This window comes from Gobio gobio (genome assembly GCF_949357685.1).
Source record: "Gobio gobio genome assembly, chromosome: 5".
Lineage (NCBI taxonomy): Eukaryota > Metazoa > Chordata > Actinopteri > Cypriniformes > Gobionidae > Gobio > Gobio gobio.
In genome coordinates this window covers 13806954-13832594 of record NC_137101.1, presented here as the reverse complement: position 1 = coordinate 13832594, position 25641 = coordinate 13806954, and the positions used below count along the sequence as shown (strand labels likewise).

At 38.9% G+C, this 25641-nt stretch overlaps 1 protein-coding gene across 1 annotated transcript; it reads left to right on the top strand.

The window, feature by feature from the left end:
* The first annotated feature begins 6095 nt into the window (after positions 1–6095).
* Positions 6096–24874, top strand: podxl (podocalyxin-like). Its single transcript, XM_079817661.1, has 8 exons — positions 6096–6561; positions 16406–17119; positions 18338–18480; positions 18578–18607; positions 20501–20612; positions 20758–20801; positions 20881–21012; positions 21195–24874. The coding sequence occupies exons 1-8, from the start codon at positions 6525–6527 to the stop codon at positions 21387–21389; spliced, it is 1407 nt and encodes a 468-aa protein (XP_079673787.1). The 5' UTR covers positions 6096–6524; the 3' UTR covers positions 21390–24874.
* Positions 24875–25641: the final 767 nt, after the last annotated feature.

Genomic DNA, 25641 nt, shown 5'->3' with positions numbered 1-25641 from the left:
AATTTAGTAAGCACAATAAATACATTTAAAAAAAAAAATTCTCCCTGCTCTATGGTTCACAAAGTTATTTAGCAGGCAGTTCTATTTTATGAAAGTAAATGGGTACTGCACCTGCACTCCAAAAACAACTCTTTTTTTTCTTTCTCAGTATTCTCTCCATTATACGGGACGCCCCAATGGCCTCTGTAAATTGCCCATGCAAAATAAAATAATTTATTACTAAATAAAATAACAGTCTTATGTTCTAAAACCTGTTATTTTGCAAATGTTATACAAAAAAATGAGCAATGCCTTCATTTCAAATGACAAGAGGGTGGGTAAATTTATTGAATTAATTTATTTCTTTAAAAACTACAATTGTCACCAACACTGTCCTCTGTGTGAATTAATGCATGTATTTTAGTTAAATTCACAAAACATGATAATTTCAGATAACTGGAACATGGAATGTGAACGCTTGACATGTACAGTGCACAGTACGCACTTTCCACATATCTGAAGAAAGCATGCCATAAATCTCAAGATAAATTCAATAAAAAGCTTTAGAAATCATATTCATCATGGGGGAGGCTTTGCCCTGCCTCGTCAGTGCTTGGCACGCAGTCTCAACGCATCTAAAGAGGGAGAGTGAATGAGCGCCTGCATTCTTGGAATGCTCTTGCCATTGTGGCTCTTTAATGAGGCAGGGCCAGCGCGCGCTCTCCCTTTGACAAACCCCTCGCGCGTCTCGGCTAACGATGGATGGGAGGCGTGAAGCCAGACGTGAGAGCACCAACCTCCAGCCCTGCGACCCCCGAGCTGTTTAACATGCGTTCCGTCACTCGCCGCTCTGCGAAGTGTGTCACAAGGGCACCCATCTAGCACAACAAAGTTCTCGAGCTCTATAAATTACAAGATAGAGCTTTTATATCTTTTCTCCTGTGAGGTTAACTTTTCAAACTCAAATGATCAGAAATTGAACTGAACCATTAACACAGAATGGTAAAATCACTGAGAAACTGTCATAAACTCATTTTGTAGGGCCAAAATGGACTGTAGAATCTGCTAAGTAAAAAAACAACAACAAAAAAAACCTATAAAATAAAATAAAACTGTTGAGTAAAAAAACTATTAAAAATACAATATTATAATAGCTCATGTAAGTAGAAAGGATTATAAAAAAAATTGTGTAGGACCCCAAAAGTCAAATAATTAAATAAATAAAAACATGAATACAATAAAAGACACACTGTCAAAACTGCAGAGTCAAAAAACGTTTAAAACTAAAACGAGCATAAAATAAAATAATATAGATATTAAAAACATGCATAAAATCAAATCATGGACACAACATTTATTTGTGGAGTTCATGTATGCAGAAAGGTTTATGAAATCTCACACAAAGGTTCTTGCCAGAGTAATGAGTGGTAAAATAATACGGAAAACAAAGATAAAATTAAAAACGTCTGGACTTCCAGCCCAATACTAATATAAATACCACATTCCTTTGCTCAGCTGCTGGCATTACGACACAATTGTGAGAATCACGGAGCATTTACACTTGACAACACACACCCACGGCTCACATCTCAGCTATGGCGTAAGATAAAGAACAGAAGTCTCTGGAAAAACTTTAAATTTGCTTCTCCACATTTTAATGGAATGAGTATCCAAATGTTTCGTGCTTAAAGTGTTAGGAGGCCAAAGAGTCCATCATAGCAGCTATTTCAGGAGAGAAAGAGACGCCCAGGAAGTAAGACCAACACCCATGTGTTTATCGCCCTTTGTACAGCACCCAAAACATTTCCCCTCTACTATTCATAACAATCACACATGACATGACGGGAGCTTTGTCACTGCTCTGATCTAACGTTTCCTATTGACTGCTTGTACCAGAGGGGCTTCTCTGGGCCCACACTGAGTTAATGCTATAATTAATGGAGCATAAGTAGATGCCCATGAGTGGAGGTCACAAAAGGTCACAGTTCATGAAACTAAAATTGAATGGAGGTATTGTCTTTTATGGCACTTAAAAGTAAACATGAATTTCCCAGACTAAAACAGGAGCTTTTGAAGTCTGGTTGTCATGGTTATTGGCTTGGTGACTGTGGTGTGCGCTGGCAGTGTCAGATCTGGCCTTCACAGCAGCTGCGCTTACGCATAGCTTTCTCAGACAAATGAACCCATTCGTTTTCCGACACATTTGGTGAACTCTACCAAATACTGCACCTGCTGACATGCAAGGCAAATTCCCAAACGAATATATAATATGCAGAAAATACAAACACAGCATTAAAACGTCTATAAGTGAAGCGCAATACAGCAAAATGATGCATATATTTAAATGAAAACATTACATGAAATGTTGTGGTTTATTTAATCATACTAGACCGGGGTAAACTGGGGCAAATCATACTAGAGCGGGGTAAACTGGGGCAAATCATACTAGCGCGGGGTAAACTGGGGTAAATCATACTAGAGCGGGGTAAACTGGGGCAAATCATACTAGCACGGGGTAAACTGGGGTAAATCATACTAGAACGGGGTAAACTGGGGTAAATCATACTAGCACGGGGTAAACTGGGGTAAATCATACTAGCACGGGGTAAACTGGGGTAAATGATACTAGAATCAATCACCCCGAGTACCCTAGCAACCGCTTAGAAACACCATAGCAACCACACCAAGTACCCTAGCAACCACATTACAAGACCTATCTGACTATTTCTTTCTATCTATCTATCTATCTATCTATCTATCTATCTATCTATCTATCTATCTATCTATCTATCTATCTATCTATCTATCTGTCTGTCTATCTATCTATCTATCTATCTATCATCTGACTATTTCTATCTATCTATCTATCTATCTATCTATCTATCTATCTATCTATCTATCTATCTATCTATCTATCTATCTATCTATCTATCTATCTATCTATCTATCTATCTATCTATCTATCTATCTATCATCTGACTATTTCTATCTATCTATCTATCTATCTATCTATCTATCTATCTATCTATCTATCTATCTATCTATCTAAACTACTAACTAAAACTCAAACTATTTCAAACTTTAAACTTTTCAAACTATTTCAAACTATTTATTTCAAACTTTTCAAACTATTTCAAACTTTCTGGTCTAGCTTTTCCAAGCCAACTTAAAGTTTGTCTCGACGAACTTTTTTATCTAGTTTATTATTGTATTTGTTATATAAAAACTGATTTATTTTAACCAAAAAAAAAAAAACTTTATATCAAATAATGATTAATAGTAATTATTAAAAATAGTAGTAATAAATTAGTACTTATTGTATTTTTGTATAATATGCAATTGGTTGAAATATATATTCTCATATTTATAATTAGATTACAATAATCATCTATTTTTATGATTGTGTCTAGCCCATGAATAAAATATTTTATTATATTATTAACAAATTATATAATTAATAGTAACATATATTAATTATATATTTGCAATATACAATTAGTGTGTCTATGTGTGTCAAACCAAAATTTATTCCGACACATTTTCTCACATTATCACAGTTTATTCGCTATAATTTAGAAAAGGGTAATAAAATATGACAAGAACTCAGAATGTCAGAACAAATTCATCTTCATAATGTCAGATAACTTTGATAGAAAGATAAGCTATGTAATGGATTACAATCAGCTGTCAGCTGTTAAATTAAAGTACCCAATTAGATAATACCAATTTAGGTCCACCAATTAGCAAGCAATGCTTCATTTTGTTCAGTCTGTGGTGTAATAAATGAACTAAAGTGTCCTGCACCAACTACTAAAAAATGAAATCTGGTGTCTGAATAAATTTTGGTTTGACTATATATAATAAATCACTGTAAAAAGTTGTTGAGATAAGTTTTTAAGTATAATCAACTTGGATGTGTAAGTCATTTCATTTTAAATTGAATCTTGAATAACTAATAAAAAAGTTGAAAATTGCTTAACTTATTTTGGTGAGTTAAAGGTGTCATGAACTGGCTTTTTTTATTTTGTTATGCTGTTGTCCGAGGTCAACTTGTTGCGTTCGCGTGGTTTTTACATTCAAAAACATCATAATGAATAAGTAATAGGCTATTTTCTGACCTGGTTTTGAGGCTCTCTCAAGACACGCTCAGTTTTGATGTGCGTGCCGCACTGAAGACTTGGAAGTAAACGCCCACGCCTGGGATTGGATAAGATTTGCATATTTAATGAGCTTCTGCTCCCCCTGTCAGTGACAGCGTGTGGCAACCAGAATGAATCGCCCAGCCCACAGTCAGGGCTCGCAAAATGTCTTTATCAAACAAACACAATGATTCATCTCTCATTCACCCGTGATTGATTGGAATGATATATTTTTATTAACGATACTTGGCCCACCCGATCGATGAATATAACCGCGAACTGTACACACACACACCGCACGCGCCCTTCAAATATCGAGTCAAGAGAGTGAACAACGCACATCAAGACAGTAATGAACCAAGAACACCACAAATAAAGTATTCTCCAGCCTGTGACAGCGTGCTAAGGTATGTTCTGTTAGACACGTACACATAAGCCATAGATATCAAACGATCTGTAACAATGCAATACTATCACCTATAAAAAAACATTTTTTACTTACATTAGTGTGTTGCATTCCTTCATGTAATCTTATCTCATCCGTTCTGCAAATCCAGTCTCTTGTTTACAAACGACTCCGTGGTTAAATGAACTCCGTGGTTAAGTGCAATGTCTTCCCCACGTGAGCTGGATATTCATTAAAAATAAAGTTCATCCATGCATTCATAATATTGGAATCTGAATGCTTAAAGTCGCCGTGAAACGGAAGTTGAGATCGTCTTTTTCTCCTTATTGTGACATATATCCGAGTGAAACGGCTTCTGAAATTAGAAAAAAAAATGTAGGGCGAGGCTTGATTTCATTCTTCAGGAATTGATTGGATCGTTGGAAGTTGGGCGCTGCTAACAAAATGGAGGCAGATTTGAAGTTTGCACTCAGTTGTGGAGAAAAACTCGATCTATCTCTTAAATAAATTTATTTTCTCTCTAAATCTTTTCTACATATGTTACTGAGCATGTTTCCTCATTTTTCGCTGGGTTATGCTACAGATTTCGCTTATTGTAAGCCTTTTATGGCTTTATTTCTGTAAAACTTTTTTCTCAGCTCTCCCTTATAAGGGGGGCGCGCCATACGCGCGTTCACACACGCATTCCGAGCATTCCGACTATATTGAGTAATTTTTACATAAAAAAAGCCTTTTATTTCTCATATATTTCTCTCTTTTTGCCTCAAGTCCTTCTTGCAGAAGGTATTGTGTACACCGAGAAAAATGCACCTAACCACCATATTGCTACGATCAGTGACAGGTTTCTGAGAGGCGGTGCAGAAACGAGACAGGGGGCGATAACCCCGCCCTCGCGCCATAGCATATGACCGGGAGAGAAGAGAAGTCGTTTCATGGGGGAGGGAAAGTTAACGTATTTGATTAAAGATTATAAGGCTAAATAATTTTTTGAAAAATAATGAAGTGCACAGATAAATCAGTTATAGTAAACACTACAATATTAAATATAAAAATATGAATTGTAAAATTTGATTTCATGCCGCCTTTAAAAATCAGAATCCGAAAAGCTAATGTGGTATGTTTACTGCTTAGAAATCCGATGCTGTTCAGCTCTATGCTGCTCTAAGCTGTCATGTTAGTGGCACCAGTCGGTGGGCAGGGCTACAGAATCAGGCGTTGTTTCACTACACTCTCACGTCATAACCGGGCACATTCTGAAATCGATCGTTTGCTGGGCCTGGTGTCAATAAAAGCTTTTCTTTGACTAACAAGGACGTTTTCAGCTCTGAAACTTACCGGATATTCTTATATTACCATGACCTTTTATATTTCTAAAGCTCAAGGGAAAGTTGATTTCTCAATTCATCACCCCTTTAAGGCAATGTAAAATGTATTGATCATACAATTATGGCTATAGGGCCTACCCTCAAATATTTCAAAACGCAAAAGCTCAGGATATTGATTTAAAGATAGCCCTTAAAACAGTGGCATATTTGATCTCAGACATTACTAGAGTTGACAGTGTTATCCATGGGCTAGTCTTGTGTGTGCCCAGCAGAATCCAACCCAGCCCTCTCTATTGGGTCCCCCCGCATGAGCTAATACATCTCAGACAGATTCTCTGTGCGCGCGTGACAGCAGCAGCAGCGCGAGCACAGCACAGCACGTCACTCCAGACGACTCCGCGCATTCAATACATCACAATCCGCGCAGCCAAGGAAACCCACCAAAACTTTGCCCCCCAAATCCCCGGACCCTCAGGGTGGGGTAAGAGCCGCAGAGAAGCAGCAGCGCAAACAAAAGCACTCCTCTTGGCTTTAAGATAAAAAAATACCAGCTGCAGAAAAAAGTTCAGATACAAACCCAAGACGACAAGCGGAACCGATCGGCGTCTCCACATTTCCATGCAAAACTTTTTCTGAAGTCAGTGAACGCGGAGCGGCGAGCATCAAACTGACGAAATGAAAATGGCAATCACATGGACAATCATTGTATTAGGTGAGTTTACGTTCATTAACGTTAAGGATGGAGTTTAAATATGACTCATATATTTAATAATTAGCCAAATTATTATATAACGCGATATGTAAATTAGGCTAGTTCATTAACCGTTTATTATTCAAATAAGTTACCTCTTTTGAATATTAACTGTTCGTGGTTTTTAGAACTTATTCATATATTTAAATGTTTTAAATTTATTCAACGTTACAATAACGACATAATGACTTAAGCGTCTTCCTTTAGCAGAGAGAAGACTTCGAGTCTGACTTTAACATTTAGTTCACATTTATAATGTGAATGGCGAATATTTAGTAGCTTTTATTAATGAGCCAAAAATAAACATTATTGTGTCAGAAACTAGCATTTCTGTTTTTTAAGCAATATAAAAAAATCAATTTATGTCAAATACTTGAATGCTTGTCTTTTTGTCTGGCATTTTTGCTCCGAGCTCTGGTTAATTTCTGACCCTTTCTGACATAATGCACTTCTAAATGAACAAAAAAAACTGTTATATTGGAAATCTCATACAATTCTGATTAACATTTGTATAAACATTTATATTTGAATGTACATCAGTTTCTAATCTGTCAAGCAGCATTTTTGTTACAAAGATAATTAGCCTATCAAAAAAACTAACATTTTGCTGACGGCGATGGCTGCTAATCTAAAAAGACCTGAGCACATGTGTAGGGGGAGATTTGTTTGTATAGTGGCAGAAAATTCTGCAAATCGCTCTGGGAAGTTCAGCATCTGTGCCACTCAACATTTCTGTCAGCTGCTTTACTGAAATTACAAACAGTGACTCAATTACAGATGAAGTGCGTCTCAGCCTCAACAAGGATGTAAGGGAGGACTGTTATTCTTTAATTATCAGTGTGGTGCACCTGCCTGTCCACATCAGTCTGACAAGTCTATAAAAGAAGGTCATGTTTTGTTTTAGCTGACCTAAAAGCGTCATAAGCATTTCTGACTATACTCAGTCTCTGTCAGCCTTTTCTAAGAGGTCTGATTAATTGTTTGAAAATGCATTCTTGCAAGGCTTGTAGGGGTAGTGTTAGAAGTGAGGATGTTATAATCTGCGCTTTTCAAGGTTCGTCAAGTTTAATCCTTTTATTGATGTTTCGATGGCTTCCTGGAGGTTTCCTCCATCCTCTACTGTTAAAAAAAAAAAACTCAACATTTAAATCAGCCAAACTAAACTGATTGCGACAAAGTATCCTTTGGCAGTGCTCTGGTCTGGATGGGCCCTGACCGGCCATCTCACACAAGGCTTGGGAAAGTGCAGAACAATGGGTAGGAAAGTGTTCTGTCAACATCCCCGTTCCCAGGGAAGGTGTGGCACTTATTTCCTCTCTCCTCTGCTCAGCTCTTCCAGATCTTACTGCATCTCTCCGCAAAAACGATGCAACTTCTTCTGATAAACGAAGTGTCTGAGATTGTTCAAAGAATGATTGAATTGGGGTTTTACAATGCTTTTTAAAGTCCCCATGAAATACCTTGTAATGCATGGTTTTCTATCCTGTGATGATGCCTTTCTTACTGAAACAGGAAGTTTGGGTGGGGCATAGCGAAAGGGCTTGCCTCTTTTTAAATAGCCAATAACCATTATTTTGCTTGGGGTGGGGGGGTGTTTCCCAAATCACGGTATAATTTTATATCACAATAAAAAAAACAGTTGATAAAACTGAAATAGATGTTTTTATTAATATATAAATACACTTTTTGGGGATTTTGGACACAAACTTCACTGACTGAGCGCAGTACAAAAGTTTGGGGTCAAATTTGAGAGAAAAAAGTAATATTGTGAAATATTATTCCAATTTAATATACTGTTTTGTTTTATTTTATTTTATTTATTTAATTAATTCCTGTGATGGAAAAAGCTGAATTTTCAGCAGCATTACTCCAGTCTTCAGTGTAACATGAGCCTTTGGAAATAATTTCAATAAGCCAATTTGGTGCTAAAAAATACTTCCTCACTACATTACAACATTTTTTCCAGGATAATTTAATGCTTAGGAAGTTCTGAATTACAATTAATAACATTAAAAAAGTTTCAATTGAAAAAAATATCAATTTAAATGCATCATTGCTGAGTAAAAGTATTAATTATTTTTTTCTGACCTCAAACTTTTGAACTGTGTAAATGGTATAAACCTCCAAATTTTGACATAAGTCGGCTGTTCCACTGTTTCAACACACCATCAAAATCATGGTTTAATACTGGTAATTTGCTAAATCATTAGTGTATTTATCAACTAAAATGTAATTTTGACAAACAAGCATAAAAGGCCTCAAACTATTAGATACTATTCATTGACTAAAAGCCACAAAACTCCAATTTTGGTTTAATTTGTTTTTAGTAGAGGTGGGAATCACAGGGTATCTCACGATACGATACACGATGCTTGGCTCACGATACTGATAGTATCACGATACAGTCAGGGCCATAACCACCATAGACACTGAGGGGGACAAGTCCCCCCAATAATTAGAAATGGGCAAATTTAAAATGTAAACATTTTTTTTGTCTGGTCTGCCTCAGCAGTCTAACAGCGCTCGTCAATGTCAAAATGATTGAGATGGCCAATCACACAGTCGAGCATGTCAATCTTTCGCTTTATGCCGTTGTGGAGACTCTAGCCTGGCTCCGCCCTCCTACGTACTTCCGCTCAATTTTCATTTTCCTTCAGTACTCCGTCTGGGACTGCGGTATATTCTTAGGTTTTCGCCGAACAAATTTTTACCGGTCCAATCTGCGAACAGAGGGAGTGGCTGAGAACGATGACGTTGATGTCGTGCGCTAGTTTGAGTTGTAGTTTAGTAATGGCGACGGAGAAAGATGCGAGCGAAGCCATTCATTCCGTTGTGGCACCGCTGCCGAATATCCAGAAGTTAAAGCCGGAGCAAGAACAATCTTTGCTGAGTTTTGCTGGTGGCCATGATGTTGCGGCCCTCCTCCCCATAGGGTTCGGGAAAAGTTTGATTTTCCAGCTCGCTCCATTAGTGGTGAAGGAGTTGGCTGAAGCCCTATTCGGATGGTAATTGTTTCTCGTGGGGTCGGAAGGTATTGTCATCATTTACAGGGGCTAGTCTCCCACCGGCTTGCTGTCCGTCTCCCACCACCCGCGTAAAAATCCCCGGCCGAATTACCTGTTTTAGACAAACACCAAGGTCATGTGGTAATTTAATTGCTCTCCGAATCCACATCTCTGAGTTTTCAAGAATATATCACTTCAAAATTCACTGTTTATATCCTCTTTGACCACCGCAGAGCACCGTGCGGTTGCACTTAGCTGTCATTTGGATGCATTTCTAGACTTGAATTTCTTTAAATGCTGGCAAGTATTGACAAGAGATATATATTTCATCACAGCTCAATAAATAAAAAGAAGAAAAGCACGTAAACATTTGAATTGGGCCGTTATTTACGGCAGCATGTATTCTTATCATACCAAGCATACACTCTAAAAAAAAAGGCTCGTAATCATAGGGGAACCTTTTTTAGTGCTATATAGCACCAATTTTGGTGCTTCAGTGGTTCTTCAGCGGTTCTTCAGAGGTGCTATATAGCACCTTAGTCAAAGAACCGTTGAAGAACCTCTGAAGAACCGCTGAAGAACCTCTGAAGAACCGCTGAAGAACCTCTGAAGAACCGCTGAAGAACCACTGAAGCACCAAAATTGGTGCTATATAGCACTAAAAAAGGTTCCCCTATGATTACGAGCCAAGAACCATTTTTGGTGCCATATAGAACCTTTTTTTTTTTAGAGTGTATGACATTTTATTTACAGCATTCAATCATGTTACGGACCATGTGAGCAGCGCGTTCCCGATCACAAAACTCTCCCCTCCACTGTGAATAAATCACAATCCGAATGCACAAGTTTTAGGTTTTATCACTGATGTGGTGTGCACAATCTGCAGTTATTTTAACTGTTATTATAATCTTTGACGCGGTTAACAAAAATTCTACCAACAGACCACTGATGCTGCGTTCACACCAAATGTGAATAGAGCGTCAGGAGCGAGTGATTTCAATATTAAGTCAATGGAAAGGCGCGTTGACGCGTGTCTGGAGGTCCTGCGGCGCGGCGGGATGGACGCGTTTCCGCCTCATTCGCGGGTCCAGTTTGTGCGAATGACACGGATTGAGCGTCTTGCGCGAATAATGCTTTTTGTGCATTCACGCGTTTGAAGCGAATTCGCGTCTGACGCCCGAGTTGAACATTTTTAACTTTGGCGTTAATTCGCGCCGCGTTAACCAATCAGGAGCCTGCTCGCTGCTGTCATGTGGTAAAGTGACGTGATGAGAAACCCTGCATAATTTAAAAATACTACTATTGTGTCACAAAATGTAGTTTTACGACTTTTTCAGATTGAATGTAGTTGTTTAAAGCTCAAATCTGTGGTTTATTTATAAAGATAGCGCCTATTTAAAAAAAAATTTAGTTGTGAGATCCAGGCGATCACGCTCAGCGCTCATTAACCCCGGCGAGAGCAGCTTTTCCTCAGCCAGTCCTTCTGACGTTTGCCGCTGGCTCTGATGTCCTGTAATGGTTCGTCTTGTGTGGATCTAACGGGCGATCTTTGGTGTCATGAATCTATAATTTGTTGTCTGCCAAATCGTTTTGACTGAGGGCAAAGAGAAGTTTCATAACTTTATTTTTTAAGGATATTTAAATATACATGCAGTGAAGATAATGTAGTGCGTAGCCTGGACAACATTTGTGTGGCTATTAATGTTTAATATATATTTTTTATGAAAATGAAAAGAGGCAGAGTGGTGTTTTATGACATATTTCTCCTGGAGCGCCTTGAATGCGCGTCTATTTCGCTTCAAACGCTCGATTTATACGCGCGTCCAATTCGCTGTGGACGTCCAACTAGACGCGGTAGATGCGATTTTGACGCTCTATTCGCGTTTGGTGTGAACACAGCATAAGTATTTATTCACTAACTTGAAGAATCTCGAGACTAACAATATATTTGACGCAAATTAATGCAAATATTATTTGCAAATGATTATTTCCCAACTAGAATTAGACTTAGAATTTTGTTCACTGTTCTGTTACTTTATTCTTTAAAAAATTGCTAGACAACCCTATAATGAGACATTATCTCTAACTATGAAAACAAAATGCAACTGAAAAGGTTAAGTGCAGGTTTTCCAGACTTTGGATTTAAACGTGGCTGGGGCATCTATTATTAGGCTAGTTAACTTATGTTCACGTTTCCCTCCTTCATGTGTTGAGCGCCACCTCGGGGAGCCATGAAGTAGCAATGTTGGGAGCAGGGAAATCTTTTTAGAGCGCCTTGTTTTACTAATTAAAATATTGATATTTGGCACCAGCGAATCGATTCTCGTATCCTACGGAGAAGGACTACAATACATTGCCCTATTGATATTTTTTCCCACCCCTAGTTTTTAGTATGGCACCAAGAAGTAGTGGAATTCCCTGCTTAACGTAGGAGTGTTGAAATGCTTCACGAGGGAGCTGTGTAAGGTAAAGAGAGAGTAAGAGATTGGCTTGTTGTGTATCTTGAGATTGCAAAGATGGCCCCTCTGTCATTCTCCCCCCATCTACTTATTATGTATAACGTCTGCAACTGGCACCACCATGCTCTTCAACTCCCTTCTCTAATCCAACCTTTAACCCTGCCTCCCCTCTCCACCCACAAATCCTTCATTTCATCACACGGATACTTTGCACCTCATAGCAGCTAGTATTTCTTAGCAAAAAGAAAACACTCGCCAACAGATGAGCTCATATATCACCTTAATCCATAAATGAAACAAATCACTTCATCCACTTCAGCTTTGATGCCTCACACTCAAGAGTATGCAGTCCTCAAAAAGCTTGATACAGTTCTATTAGTACGCCATAATGATGTCTGATAGTGTGTGTCATGAGGAATGTGTTTGAGTCAGGCACACAAATGCCTGCTGACCTTGTTCGGCCTCTGTCCAGCCCTCTCAAACTCCTTCTCTCTTTCTTCTATCTGTCTTGCATTCATTGTGCACATTTTTATATTCACAGTCCCTCTCCTCACCTCAATAGAGAGGGTTAGTTGTGACTCAGCTCCATAAAGGAGCCCCCCAAATCTTACCCCTCCCCCTCCCACTGGGCCTGTTCAGTTACCCCTGAATAGGACACTATCAACAGAGGGGGCTTGGGGCCCAAGAAGGTCTTGCACACTGCTTTTTTTGGGGAGGGGCACCTAGTATTCAAATCAATTAGTACAATACAATGTAATATAACTGTATTCATCCACAAGTATTAATCCCTCAAGACAATACAAATTGGCCATAACTTTTATCGGAGAAGTTCACTATTAAACTATAACACTAGCAGTCAAAGGGATATTGACCTTTTTATGTTTTTGAAAGACATCTCTTATGTTCACACAGGCTGCATTTATTTGATTAATAATCAAAAATAATAATTATATTTATTCTGGTGATTTATTCACATGATCCTTCAGAAATCATTCTAATATACTGATCAATGCTGCTTGAAAGCTGCTTAATATTTTTGTGGAAACGGGATTTATTGCATTCAAAAGTTTTGGGTAAGTACATTTATATTTTTGTTCAGCAAGGATGCTTTAAAATGCTGTTCTTTTGAACTTTATATTCAAAATTTGAATAGCAAAAATATTAAGCAGCAAAAAACATTTTCAATATTCACAATAATAAGAACCATAATTTATAATTGACCACTAATAATAATCCATAATACATGAGCACCAAATTAGCATATTAGATTGAAGGATCATATGACACTGAAGACTGGAGTAATGATGCTGAAAATTCAGCTTTACCTTCACATGGATGAATACATTTTTTTAATATATTACAATAGAAAACAGTTATTTAAAATTGTGATAATATTTCACAATATCACTGTATAAAACGAATTTAAACAGCCATGAGAAAATGAGACCCATTTCAAAAACATAATTATTCCAAACTTCCGATCCCCATCTTTAAGAGTGTGTTGAGCTCCTGTTATCTGGGATTACTGGAGCGGTACATCCAGAGTCCCAGTGAGAGTGTGGCAGTCTGTAGGGAAGATATAAGAGCAAATGATATGCCTCTGTGAGAGGTCACCCATGAAATGTCTGTATCTTGTCCAAACAGTCTCTACATTGATAGTGTTAAGACCGGCAGCCCTGTCAGTGGCTAATAAACAGACCTCAACTGACAGCAGGGTCAACGAGGGTCAATCCTAATGATGGAACTATTGGAAACCACAGGGTGATGAAGGATGACAAGAGCAAAAACACCAACCTTCCACTTTCCATTACTCAAATAAATGCATTTCAAATGCGTTTGATGGATATTAATTGGGTTCTTAAAAACAAGAACCAATGGAGTGCAGCGAAAGGGCTCGGTTCAACAGTTAGGTCTGGAGCTGTGATAGGCAGCCGTGCTGATTAGCAGTGGCCATATTTTTGGATATGCAAGGTTGCGTGATAAGACAGAGGGCTAAATGAAAGTCAACACTGATTCACCACCCAAAATAAACAGCCTCTCATCACTACACCCCCCCTTCCCGACAGCAACAATGCCCTGTTTCTACAACAACCACTACTGATTTTCCTGACATCCCATTAGGTCAAGATTTACAAGATCTTCATCCTGGGTGGCCACTGAACAGTTCTGGTAAAAAAGCATTAGGAACTACACCAGCACTGGAAATTAACTGCGTAAAATGTAGGAGTTTAAGTCATGACTTTTTATATTAATCAGTCCAAGACTTTATGTAATCAGTCGTCATGAGGTCTGGAATCAGCCAGTGATGTTTTGACAGAGATATCTGTTTATTGTCATGAATAATGACTCACGTTATTTTAAGATACACAACACAGAATAATAATTTGTATATTAGTCTTTTGCATTTATACAGCTTAAATAATAAGCTTAAGTATTATAATAACAATATATAATCAAATAAATCATCATTCATTCTCTATTCATTCTCTCTCTCTCTAAATATATACACACCAATCAAGCATAACATTATGACCACTGACAAGTGAAGTGAATAACACTCACTGATTATTATTATTACTGGTTATCTCTTCATCATTGCACCTGTTAGTGGGTGGGACATATTAGGCAGCAAGTGAACATTTTGTCCTCAAAGTCGATGTGTTAGAAGCAAGAAAAATGGCAAAAGTAAGGATTTGAGCGAGTTTGACAAGTGCCAAATTGTGAGGGTTAGACGACTGGGTCAGAGCATCTCCAAAACTGCAGCTCTTGTGGGGTGTTCCCGGTCTGCAGTGGTCAGTATCTATCAAAAGTGGTCCAATGAAGGAACAGTGGTGAACCGGCGACAGGGTCATGGCAGTGCAGTGCTTTTCTTTTACATGACGTGGATGGCTGGGTGTGTGTGCGTCACTTAGCTGGGGAACACATGGCACCAGGATGAACTATGGGAAGAAGGCAAGCTGGCGGAGGCAGTGTGATGCTTTGGGCAATGTTCTGCTGGGAAACCTTGGGTCCTGCCATCCATGTGGATGTTACTTTGACATGCACCACCTACCTAAGCATTGTTGCAGACCATGTACACCCTTTCATGGAAACGGTATTCCCTGGTGGCTATGGACTCTTTCAGCAGGATAATGCACGAATTTGAGGTGTAGACTTGGCCTCCAAATTCCCCAGATTTCAATCCAATCGAGCATATGTGGGATATGCTGAACAAACAAGTCCGATTCATGGAGGGCCCCACCTCGCAACTTACAGGATCTGCTGCTAACATCTTGGTGCCAGATACCACAGTACACCTTCAGGAGTCTAGTGGAGTCTTGCCTTGACAGGTTCAGGGCTGTTATGGCAGCAAAAGGGGGACCAACACAATATTAGGTCTTAATGTTATGCCTGATCGGTGTATATAGGTGTGTGTGTGTGTGTGTGTGTGTGTGTGTGTGTGTGTGTGTGTGTGTGTGTGTGTGTGTGTGTGTGTGTGTGTGTGTGTGTGTGTGTGTGTGTGTGTGTGTGTGTGTGTGTGTGTGTGTGTGTAAAATAGTAGTAAAGCAACCACAACGGATAAACACTGGATCAAATAAACTACAAGTCTGTCGATTAGCAAATATATAATCAGAACTTGAGAGCCGCAAGTTAAGGAAAGGCTATTGTTTTAAGTCTCAAGAGACTATGAAGCAAATTTGGACACCATTGTTTTGGCATCTGTGGTTCCGCCCATAAGAGTAGGTGTGTTACTTCCTAAGTTATTGTATGGAGTGTCCTGTCCAGCTCACTAAAACAGAGATAAAGTCCCACTACAATGTGACATCAAGACATAATAATAGCGATATGAGGTGCAAAAAAATAAAATAAAATAAAATTCACAGCTTGACAGATTTCAAACTTAGTAATGAAAACGTTTAACACCATTTGTCTTGGTGGGTTTTTTTTACTTTCTTCCACAGTTCACCGTTGCTGTGTTTTTCGATGGCTGTCTTATATCTTGAGAAGAAAGGATGCATCTCATTAAAATAAATACAAGACAAACTGTTTATATTTGTTTGATTCCTGGTTTACAGTGTATACACAGCAAAAATACAATGAAAAGTAGCAAAATTTGGTGAATTAGCAAAACTTTTGTGAATTGATTGAACACTAGTAAAACTGTTCAAATCATTGTTGCAGCACAATCATACAAGTGTGCAGTAACTCATCAGTAATGCATAAAATCATTTTTCACTCTTTTCTATGAGTTTATAGCTTCTGTGTACCTATAACGCCTTGTTATACTCCACAGAAACAGTAAGAAATGTTGAGTTTGCAGAGCATACTCTTTCCTAACTGGTTGCTTTTTCTTCCTCATAGGTGCCTTCCTGCATGGCATGAAAAGCAATCCCACTACATCCATCCCCAGTTCAACTGGCTCACAGGTTCTCACTACATCCAAATCACTGAGTTCAACTGGCTCACAGGTTCTCAATTTACCCACCTCACTGGGTACAACTGGCTCACCAGATTCCACTTCACCCACCTCACTGGGTACAACTGCCTCACCGGTTCTCACTACACCCACCTCACTGGGTACAACTGGCTCACCAGATTCCACTTCACACACCTCACTCGGTACAACTGGCTCACCAGATTCCACTTCACCCACCTCACTGGGTACAACTGGCTCATCGGTTCTCACTACACCCACCTCGCAGAGTTCAACTGGTTTACCAGATTCCACTAAATCTGCCTCAGTGGGTTCAACTGCCTCACTGGTTTCAACTGCCTCACTGGGTTTCTCTCAACCCACCTCACCGGATCCCACCAAACAATCTTTGAAATCGGCTACCAAAGACTCAACCCCACAACCCATTGCAAGTGATTCACTAACTGAACACAGCACAACAACAATTCAACCCAGCACAAGTCTTACGGTCTCCAACCACAGCCCTCAAAATTCACCAACAACTGTCATCTCATCAGGCAACAACGATACCCCCAACTCAAGTATACTTGAAACCACTACCCATAATAAAAATGGCAAAACCACACCCAACCAGAGACACTCATCAGCAGTTACCACAAATCGTGAGTCGCATTAATCACAATAGTACAGCCTTTATGACTGCACAACTTGAACAGCACTCGAATATCTGTGAATGGTAATTCTGTGATTGTTCACCCTCGTCTTGTCTTTTCGTACTCGTATGATTTTCTTTCTTCCATGGAACACAAAAGCAGCACTTTTGAAGAACGTTTGCACTGTTCTTTTTCAGATTGGGTTAAATCATTTTCAGAAGCAGTGTGATAAAAAGTTAAAAACATCGAAGAATTGCAATTGAGATTTCAGTGCTATGGTGGAGGGCGAGACTAAAGTCGGCATGAAACGGAAGATGCAATAGTCTTTTCTTCCACAGCCATATCACCCAGTAGCCCAAGACTGGATGCCTACTGAAGCAAAGCAGGGTTGAGCCTGGTCAGTACCTGGATGGGAGACCTCCTGGGAAAACTAGGTTGCTGCTGAGGCCAATAGGGGGGCGCTCACTCTGTGGTCTGTCAGTGTGCGGGTCCTAACGCCCCAATATAGTGATGGGGACACTATACTGTAACAAGCACCGTCCTACAGATGAGACGTTAAACCAAGGTCTTGACTCTTTGCGGTCATTAAAAACCCCATGGCAAGAGTAGGGGTGTAACTCGTGTCCTGGCCACATTGCCTCTATTCTCTCTCATCTCCACCTATAGCTGGTGTGTGGTGAGCGCACTGCTGTCGTTCTACTGTGGCTGCCATCGCATCATCCAAGTGAATGCTGCACACAGGTGGAGGTTGAGGAGAGACCCCTGCCTGATATGATGATAAATCGCTTTGGGTTTACAGTAGTACATAGGAAATCCGCTATATAAATACCTCATTCATTCATATTATGATGTATATCTGAGCGAAACGGCTTCACAAACAAGCCAAAATGTAGGGTGGGACTTGATTTGATGCTTGTGGGGGCTAAAGGGAGGGGAAGTTATTCGGATTAAAGATTACGAAGGCTTGTGAATTATGTGCAGGAACGAAGTCCAAAAAAAAAAACCTTTTTTGACTACTTTAAGTTGCATAATGTATTCGTGTGGACTTCTTTTATGGTAATTTATGGCACCATATGCTTCTGTCTATTGGAAAGAAGAGCATTGTTAAGAAATATATTCTGCTGTGTTCCACAAAAATCAGTTGACAAGAGAGCGAGTAAAGGATGACAGGATGTAATTTCAGTTTGAATTACTAAAAAGCATTTACTTTTCATGTCCACACCACAGCAGCACCATCCTCCAAATCGACTGGTTCTCAAAGTATTCAAACACCGAAAGCACAAACAACTTCTGCTCCGAACACATCATCCCCGCCAGGCCCAGGCCCAGGCCCACGTGGACTTGACAACGATACTGAGACAATCCCATATGTAAAATACTAACATTTATGTTTTATTATTCTTATATATTGTTTACATTCTTGAACCTGACATTGCACAATCATGTTTTTTATTTCCTCTTCTGCAGCGTGTCTTTGATCTGAGCAGCAGCAGTGAGGTGAGTACATAAATGAAAATAGCATCACAATCTCAAACCTTAAAATGCCCTATAATTTCTTCTTTTTTTTTTTTTGGTCCAACAAAGATTTTAGTCATATGTTCCCAAAGGTCCTTTTCATCTATTTTCCACTGAGATGACAGGAAATAATGTATAATCCCTTTAAAAAAGTGCATGTTCTCACCAGGTGGAAACTGCCCTGCTCTTCCTCTTTCCAATTCCTAAAAAGAGAGAGCTCATTTCCATCCTAAAATTCACTAACAATTCAATGTCAAGACCCTCTATGGAAAAATACCACAAGGGAGCTGTTTGACCTGTAAACTCTGAATGTTTAAAGACATGGTATGACAGAACAATATATGAAATGGAGACAGTGAACATTTCTTGGTCAACAGCAGTATGCAAACTGATGGACTACCCTTCACAAAATCAACCTAGATTCTCCTTAAAGGGGTACTTCAGCGATTTAGCATTAAGCTTTGTATCAGTAGAAACCCGGTAGTATATTCAAAATGTTTGTTTTATTACTATATTAAATGAAAACGACGGTGGGCTGGTGCCGCAGTGGAGTGGCCTCATAGGGCAGCGAAGCAAGTGCATTCTTGGTAGAGCTTAGATCGGGCTCAAAAAATCAAGCCCGACCCTACCCGAGCCTGTGCACTGCACGTTGTGTCCGAGCCGGCCCGGCCCGACACATTAACTGTAATTATGAGCCCGAGCCCAAATTAAACCCGACCATTTTTTAATACGTGGGCGTTCTGAGAACAAGCCGGTAATGAGCAAAGCGGACGGGTGTGATGCTCAGCTCAATAATCCGCTCTATGCAGGCGCGCGCTCATGAACTGTTCACTGGTAAAACAACGCTCGCTCAGACATGACATGCATCTGTACTGTACCCTACTATAGGCCTACTTGTTGTTGCCATTAAACAATGTATTTTGTTTAATATTTATGTTTAAATATTATGTTATTTTTAAATTTCATCTGATTATGAAAAGTGCAAAGATGCGAGTGGGTCAGAAATGATTTTGGTGGTTATTATATTTTGTTTAATATTTAGTTTTATTTTGTATGAAGCCCTTCTTTAAAATGAATTTCGTTTTGTATAAATTGTATCTTAATTTTAATCAAGGTTTCGTCAGCCAATTGCTTGGATTTAATAAATAACACGCAAATAGAGTAATAGCTGATTATAAGGGTGAGATGAAGTCGCGCGGGAGCGATCACATGCATTGCACATGAGCTGGAGTGCGTCTCATAAATAAACAAAACTCAGAAGGCTACTTACCTCACAGACATGAGAAATATGTGTATAGAAAGCTTGAAATGTCTACTTTTCTTTAACTTCTAGTTAAGAAAAGAACTAGACTAGTTAAGCAATGCGCAGTGTTAACGCGAGCAGCTCATGACTGACGTCTCAGAGCATTTTTAGACTAATCCTGACTTGTGCAACTTTGTACACATTTGTTTCTTAGTTGTAGTATTACTTTGCTAAATATATATATTATTTCTGATTATGGCATAGCTTTCTGCCCACCCAATTAGGCTAATAAAGTAATGATAAAAAAAAAAACACAAACGATCAAGGGCCCGGCCCGAGGATAGTGGCGGGAAATCTCGGTCAAGTTCGGGCTCGGGCTCGGGCAGGGAATCTAAACTCTAATTCTGGGAGTTGTTGTCTTTCATCCATATGAGCCAAACATACATTTTCTGGCTTCCCAGTCTAGAAGGCACCAACTTCAAAAATAATTTAACATTTATACTACATAAATGACCCAAATTTAAATACACATACATCTTTCCAGCGCTGAAGTACCCCTTTAAAATGATCAAAGCATGCAGCTAAACATGAAGTGCTACAATTTCAATATTTGTTTTGTTTTTTTTGCACAGGGGCACATCGTGTTTGAAACCTGCAAGACGCTGGGTCAGAAGTTGAAAGGAAATTGCTCGGTCAGCTTGAAATTTCGAGGCAATCAATTAGTTGCAACAGTAACAATAGACGGTGAGGGAAATGTTACGGTTTCCAAACATATTAGAGCCTCATCTGGAGGAATCACTGGATTCTGTGCTTGCCATATTGTGATCAGTTTAACAACATAAGTACAGGAAATATCATTATAGTAATTCCCTACCTTTTTCATTTACAGCCAACCAAAAGATACCTACAGAAAACTACAAACCTCTGGATCAGGTCAGGCGATTTACAGACAACAATACTGTGAGTCTCTCAGGAAGTTTGTTTAATCTCAAAACGCACCTTTTCTTGGCAGAAAGATGTAAGCGAGGAGACGATACCAGACACGTTGATTGCCATCTTGGCTTCGTGTGGCGCTTTGGTGCTCCTTTTTTGCTGCTTTGCTGCGTACTGCACTTGCCATCGCAGATCCTACAGGAAGAACCAGGTAATACTCAATTCCAAACACAAGAATGAATCAGACGTACTTGCATTGCTCGAGTCAATCTCTAGTTTCTGAATAAGCTCTGCATAATTTGAGTCCTTTAAATGTCAAAGTTTAAAGTTAAGCCCTGAATCCCAAAGTGTTACGCTGTTTAACGTCCCCAACAAATACTTTTACCTGGGTAGCAACACCTGACGGAAGAGATGCAGACAGTGGAGAACGGTTATCATGACAATCCCACGCTGGAGGTGATGGAGGTAGTGCCCGAGATGCAAGAGAAGAAACTGGCATTGAACGGGGAGTTCAACGACAGCTGGATCGTCCCCATAGACAACCTGCTGAAAGAAGACATACCTGATGAAGAAGACACCCACTTGTAATGGCACCGGACGAAACCTGCTGCTCTCATAACGGTAGATTGTGACCAGACAGAATGTAGGAAAAGCAGAGATCGATGTATAGACTATCAAACGACAATGGTTTCAGTTGGTGCCTGGATGTATATGCTGTAATGAAGTAGTTAGAAATCAAGTATGTGCTAGAAATAGCAGAAAATCTTTTTGTGTGCGTCTGTCTATGGGAAAGGGAACATTTCTGGACTGTCGATGCACAACCTTTGTGCCTTAACGTTTCATCTTCCTCACACTTATTTTAAAACCAATTGTTTGATGTCAGCAAACTATTGCTTGGCTAACAATCTAGCCCGTTTCTAATTTAAACCAGATTGGGTTCAATCATTTTCAGTATTGACTAAAAAACGCATTTAGAATTGATATTTTATGTGATTTCGCTCGCCATCTTGGAGTTTTTTCCCCCACTGCAGTGCATTCTGAGACTGCCTTAGAATTTGTTCAAAATGAGGCCTCTTAAAGGGGTCATCAGATGCCCGTTTTCCACAAGTTGGTATGATTCTTTAGAGTCTTCATGTAAAGTCTGTAACATAATTTGGTTAAAATTCCTCAATGTTTGTAGACTGAGTAAACCCAGCCTGATCTGCCGGCGATTTGATCTGGAAACCTGTACATTCATTTATCCTGCTTCTGTTACACTTTTGCGGGAACCAATCACAGACTGGCTTATCCACCTGGCACGCTATTGGCGGGTTTGACACGATGACGGATAGAAAAGCGATGGGTCGTTGTCCGTTGATCACGCCTCATGTGGTCTGATTGGTTGAAGGACTATCCAATTGCATACAGTCATTTTAATTATGCTCGTTGATCACGCCTCTTGTGCAGTAGAAAATACAGACTCCCCAGACCAATGTTCAATCTTAAATTGAGCTTGGTCTGGAGATAGCCAGACAACAATGTTTGTGTAAAACAACACCCTTTTTACCTCCACAAAAACATCTTCACAGCAACCCGTTTCGGTGCATGTCTCTTTATAATGAGCACCCCTCTCTTCCCTGGGGCGTGTAGACACAGGAAGTGCTGCCTTGGCGGACAGTGTACAACTGGCTGAGGGCGGAAATATGCTAATATGGGACAGTCCGTCAGAGGTCGTGGGCGGAGCATGAGCAATATGACGTCATATAGACCAGGGGTTTTCAAACTTTATGATGCCAGGGACCCCCAAATACGATGAATCTTTTATGAGGGACCCCCATCCTAAATTCCATCTATTTTTATGAAAAAACATTTAAACTGTTAATTGTGAGACATTACAAATACAAAATTTTGTTTCCAAACGTAATAAATTGGCTATAGCCTACTTTATGTTGTATGTATAAACCCGAAGAAGAAAATGTTTCAATTAAAAATTATTTTGTAAGCAACTTTCACAATAAATGTATGTAAACAACTTACCGCGATAATACTGCCTTACAACCCCAGTGAGCAAGATAAAGGGACTCACTAGAAAGATACATTCTGGAAAGTAGCCTATGTATACGGCAAGAAATGAGAGAGACATTTAGAAATGAAACAGAATATTCGGTAGACTTTATCCATTTTTGCTTTGTCTTTTTATTCTCTGAAATTTTCTGGGGACCCCTTAGGACCTTCTGGAGGACCCCAGTTTGAAAACCCCTGATATAGACCCATTTTGAGCAGACGTCACAGTTACGTCACTTGCAGCTGCATAGTGGCTGCAGAAAAATAGCGTAACAAGTGGAGGAAAATGGGCAAAATCCACAGAATAAAAGAAAAACGATTTTTGTTGTGCCTTTGTATGTCAGAATCAGAATGCAAAAAATACGGTCTTCATTTTTATAGAATTCCGTCTTTGACGGAAAACTGTTGAAGCTAAACGCAGACGTTTATGTTTGCAAGTTACAGACTGACCTGATGAAATCTGCAATGAATAGTATATTAAAGCATGAATTTGATGTAAACAGTAAGTCTACGTAATATTCACATATGCAGTTCATAGGGGACATCCATACAAAGCAGTTATAGCATGAAATAATATTTAAACCTATAACATTTTACATAGATAACTTTTAAACATAGCCTATAACTTTTTTATCTCACAATTCTTGCATTTGCGTGTTTATATCTCCCAGTTCAGACTTTTATATCTCGCAATTGAGAGTTTATATCACAATTCTGAGGGGAAAAGAGTCAGAATTGCAGGATATAAACTCACAATTCTGAGGAAAAAAGACAGAATAACGAGTACATCTCACAATTCTGTTTATCCTTCTAAGAATTGTGAGATATAAACAAGTCAGAATTGTGAGATACAAACTCAAAATGAACTTTTTTTAGTCTTTTATTCCCTGGTTTCGACAGATTGCTACGGCAGAACTGTTATTTTCTCCAACAAGGTAGGCTCCGCCCACAAAAAAAGGTCATCGCTGTTTGCAAACACAAAATAGGTCTATTGCTCAGAAAATTAAAACGGCTTGAATATTGAGACTGTTTAGGCTTTTTGAGGATAAAAAAATGTATACATAACCAGGTTAAAAAGTGAATGGATTTTTATCATTGTAGGGTGTCCACACACTGCCAAGACATTTATATGCAAACACCATATAAAAGTGAATTTTGCATCTGATGACCCCTTTAAAAGGCAGCAATTTCACTGCCTTCGCATCGGAGGCGTGCCTTATGATGCCTTAAAATGCCGCCGAGCACTGTCAAGTTAAAGTTTCATGTGCAAATTTTGGTTTTTTTTTCTCTAAAGTGATATATTCAGGATTCAGGATCAGTGGATGGAGACGGCACTCACAAAGTAACTTTCCTTTACTTTTTGGAAATCACATCAATCCAGTACCGTGGGAACCCTGTATTAATTCTCGAGAGGAATGTAATTGTTACGCCTGTATATAATGCTTGTTTTTTTTATGCTTCTTCCTTTATTTGTTTGTTTTCTGTTTAGGGAAGATTAACATTCATAGGCACCAAATTACACTGTGACCAATGGATAATTCATCCTGGTAAATTAGAGTATGGTTCAAGATAACTTTTGCATTATCTTCCCTCATTTCTACTCATGTCTCTGGGTTGGTAATTATGCTAGTATGAAGGTTTTACGGTCTTTTTAACCTGAAACATTTGACTCTAAAACCGACACAACTCCCTCAAAATATTTATACATTCACATACCAGTGTCTTTAATTAGAATTTTTGGTTTAGAACATTGATCACCTTTTTGTTTGGGGAGGTTTTATTTAATTGTACTTTTTTTTATATTGTATTTGCATGCACTACACCATTTTTTTCATTATAAAGGATTCACTGCTGCCTCAGTTTAGCTGATTTACTTCCACCAAAGTATTAAGGTTGAATTTATAGCTGTATTCTGTGTTTGAAGTCAGTTTGCTGCTGTGCGCAAACGACAGGGGTCTGATACACTGGAAGCCGCATCTCTGTCAGATCGGACAGGGACGGCCATGATTTCTAATAAATTAAAAAATGTAGATTTTTTTTAGAAAGTGTGATTTCTTGCAAAGTTCAGTTGATGCACTTCATCTCAAACAATAATGCTCAAAAGTTTGAGGTTGGAAGAATTTTTAAATGTTTTTGAAAGTAGTCAGAGGTTCATTTATTTGAACAAAACACAGTAAAACAATATTGTGAAATATTACAATTCAAAATAAATTTTATCTATTTTCATTTTAAGATGTAATTTATTCCCGTGGTGGCAAAGCTGCATTTTCAGCAGCGGTCTTTATTGTCACATGATCCTTCAGAAATTATTCGAATATGCTGATTTGGTGCTCGAGAAATATTTCATAATATCATAAATATTAAGAATGTTTGTGCCGCACATTTTTTTGATGCTTTTACTCAAGATTCTTTGATTAATTACGGTCTTTACAGTTGCTTTTGTTGAGTTTAATGCATCCTTGCTGAATAAAAGTACATCTCGCTCAAAAAGGACCAAAGAGTTTAGATATTTTTCCTATTTAAACCTTGACACTTCTGTAGTTACATTGTGTACTAAGTTGCCGAAATGTCTAGGAACTATACTCTCATTCCTGCGTAAAAATCAAGTAACTTTGCTGCCGTACCACGGGTGCAGCAGACACAATGATATTACGCAGCGCCTGAAAATAGTCCCCAGCACACTCTCTGTGCAAGCAAGTTGTCACATTAGTTATGTTGACGGAAGTTAGCCTATTTTCAGGCGCTGCGTAATATAATTTAAATAGGAAAAATATTAAAAGTCTTTGGTCATTTTTGA

Bases quoted from the DNA above. Each gene is read 5' to 3' on its own strand.
- podxl (XM_079817661.1), top strand. From the start codon at position 6,525: ATGAAAATGGCAATCACATGGACAATCATTGTATTAG. The intron at 20,802-20,880 runs GTCAGGCGATTT...TTTTCTTGGCAG, and splicing joins ACTACAAACCTCTGGATCAG to AAAGATGTAAGCGAGGAGAC. The intron at 21,013-21,194 runs GTAATACTCAAT...TTACCTGGGTAG, and splicing joins GATCCTACAGGAAGAACCAG to CAACACCTGACGGAAGAGAT.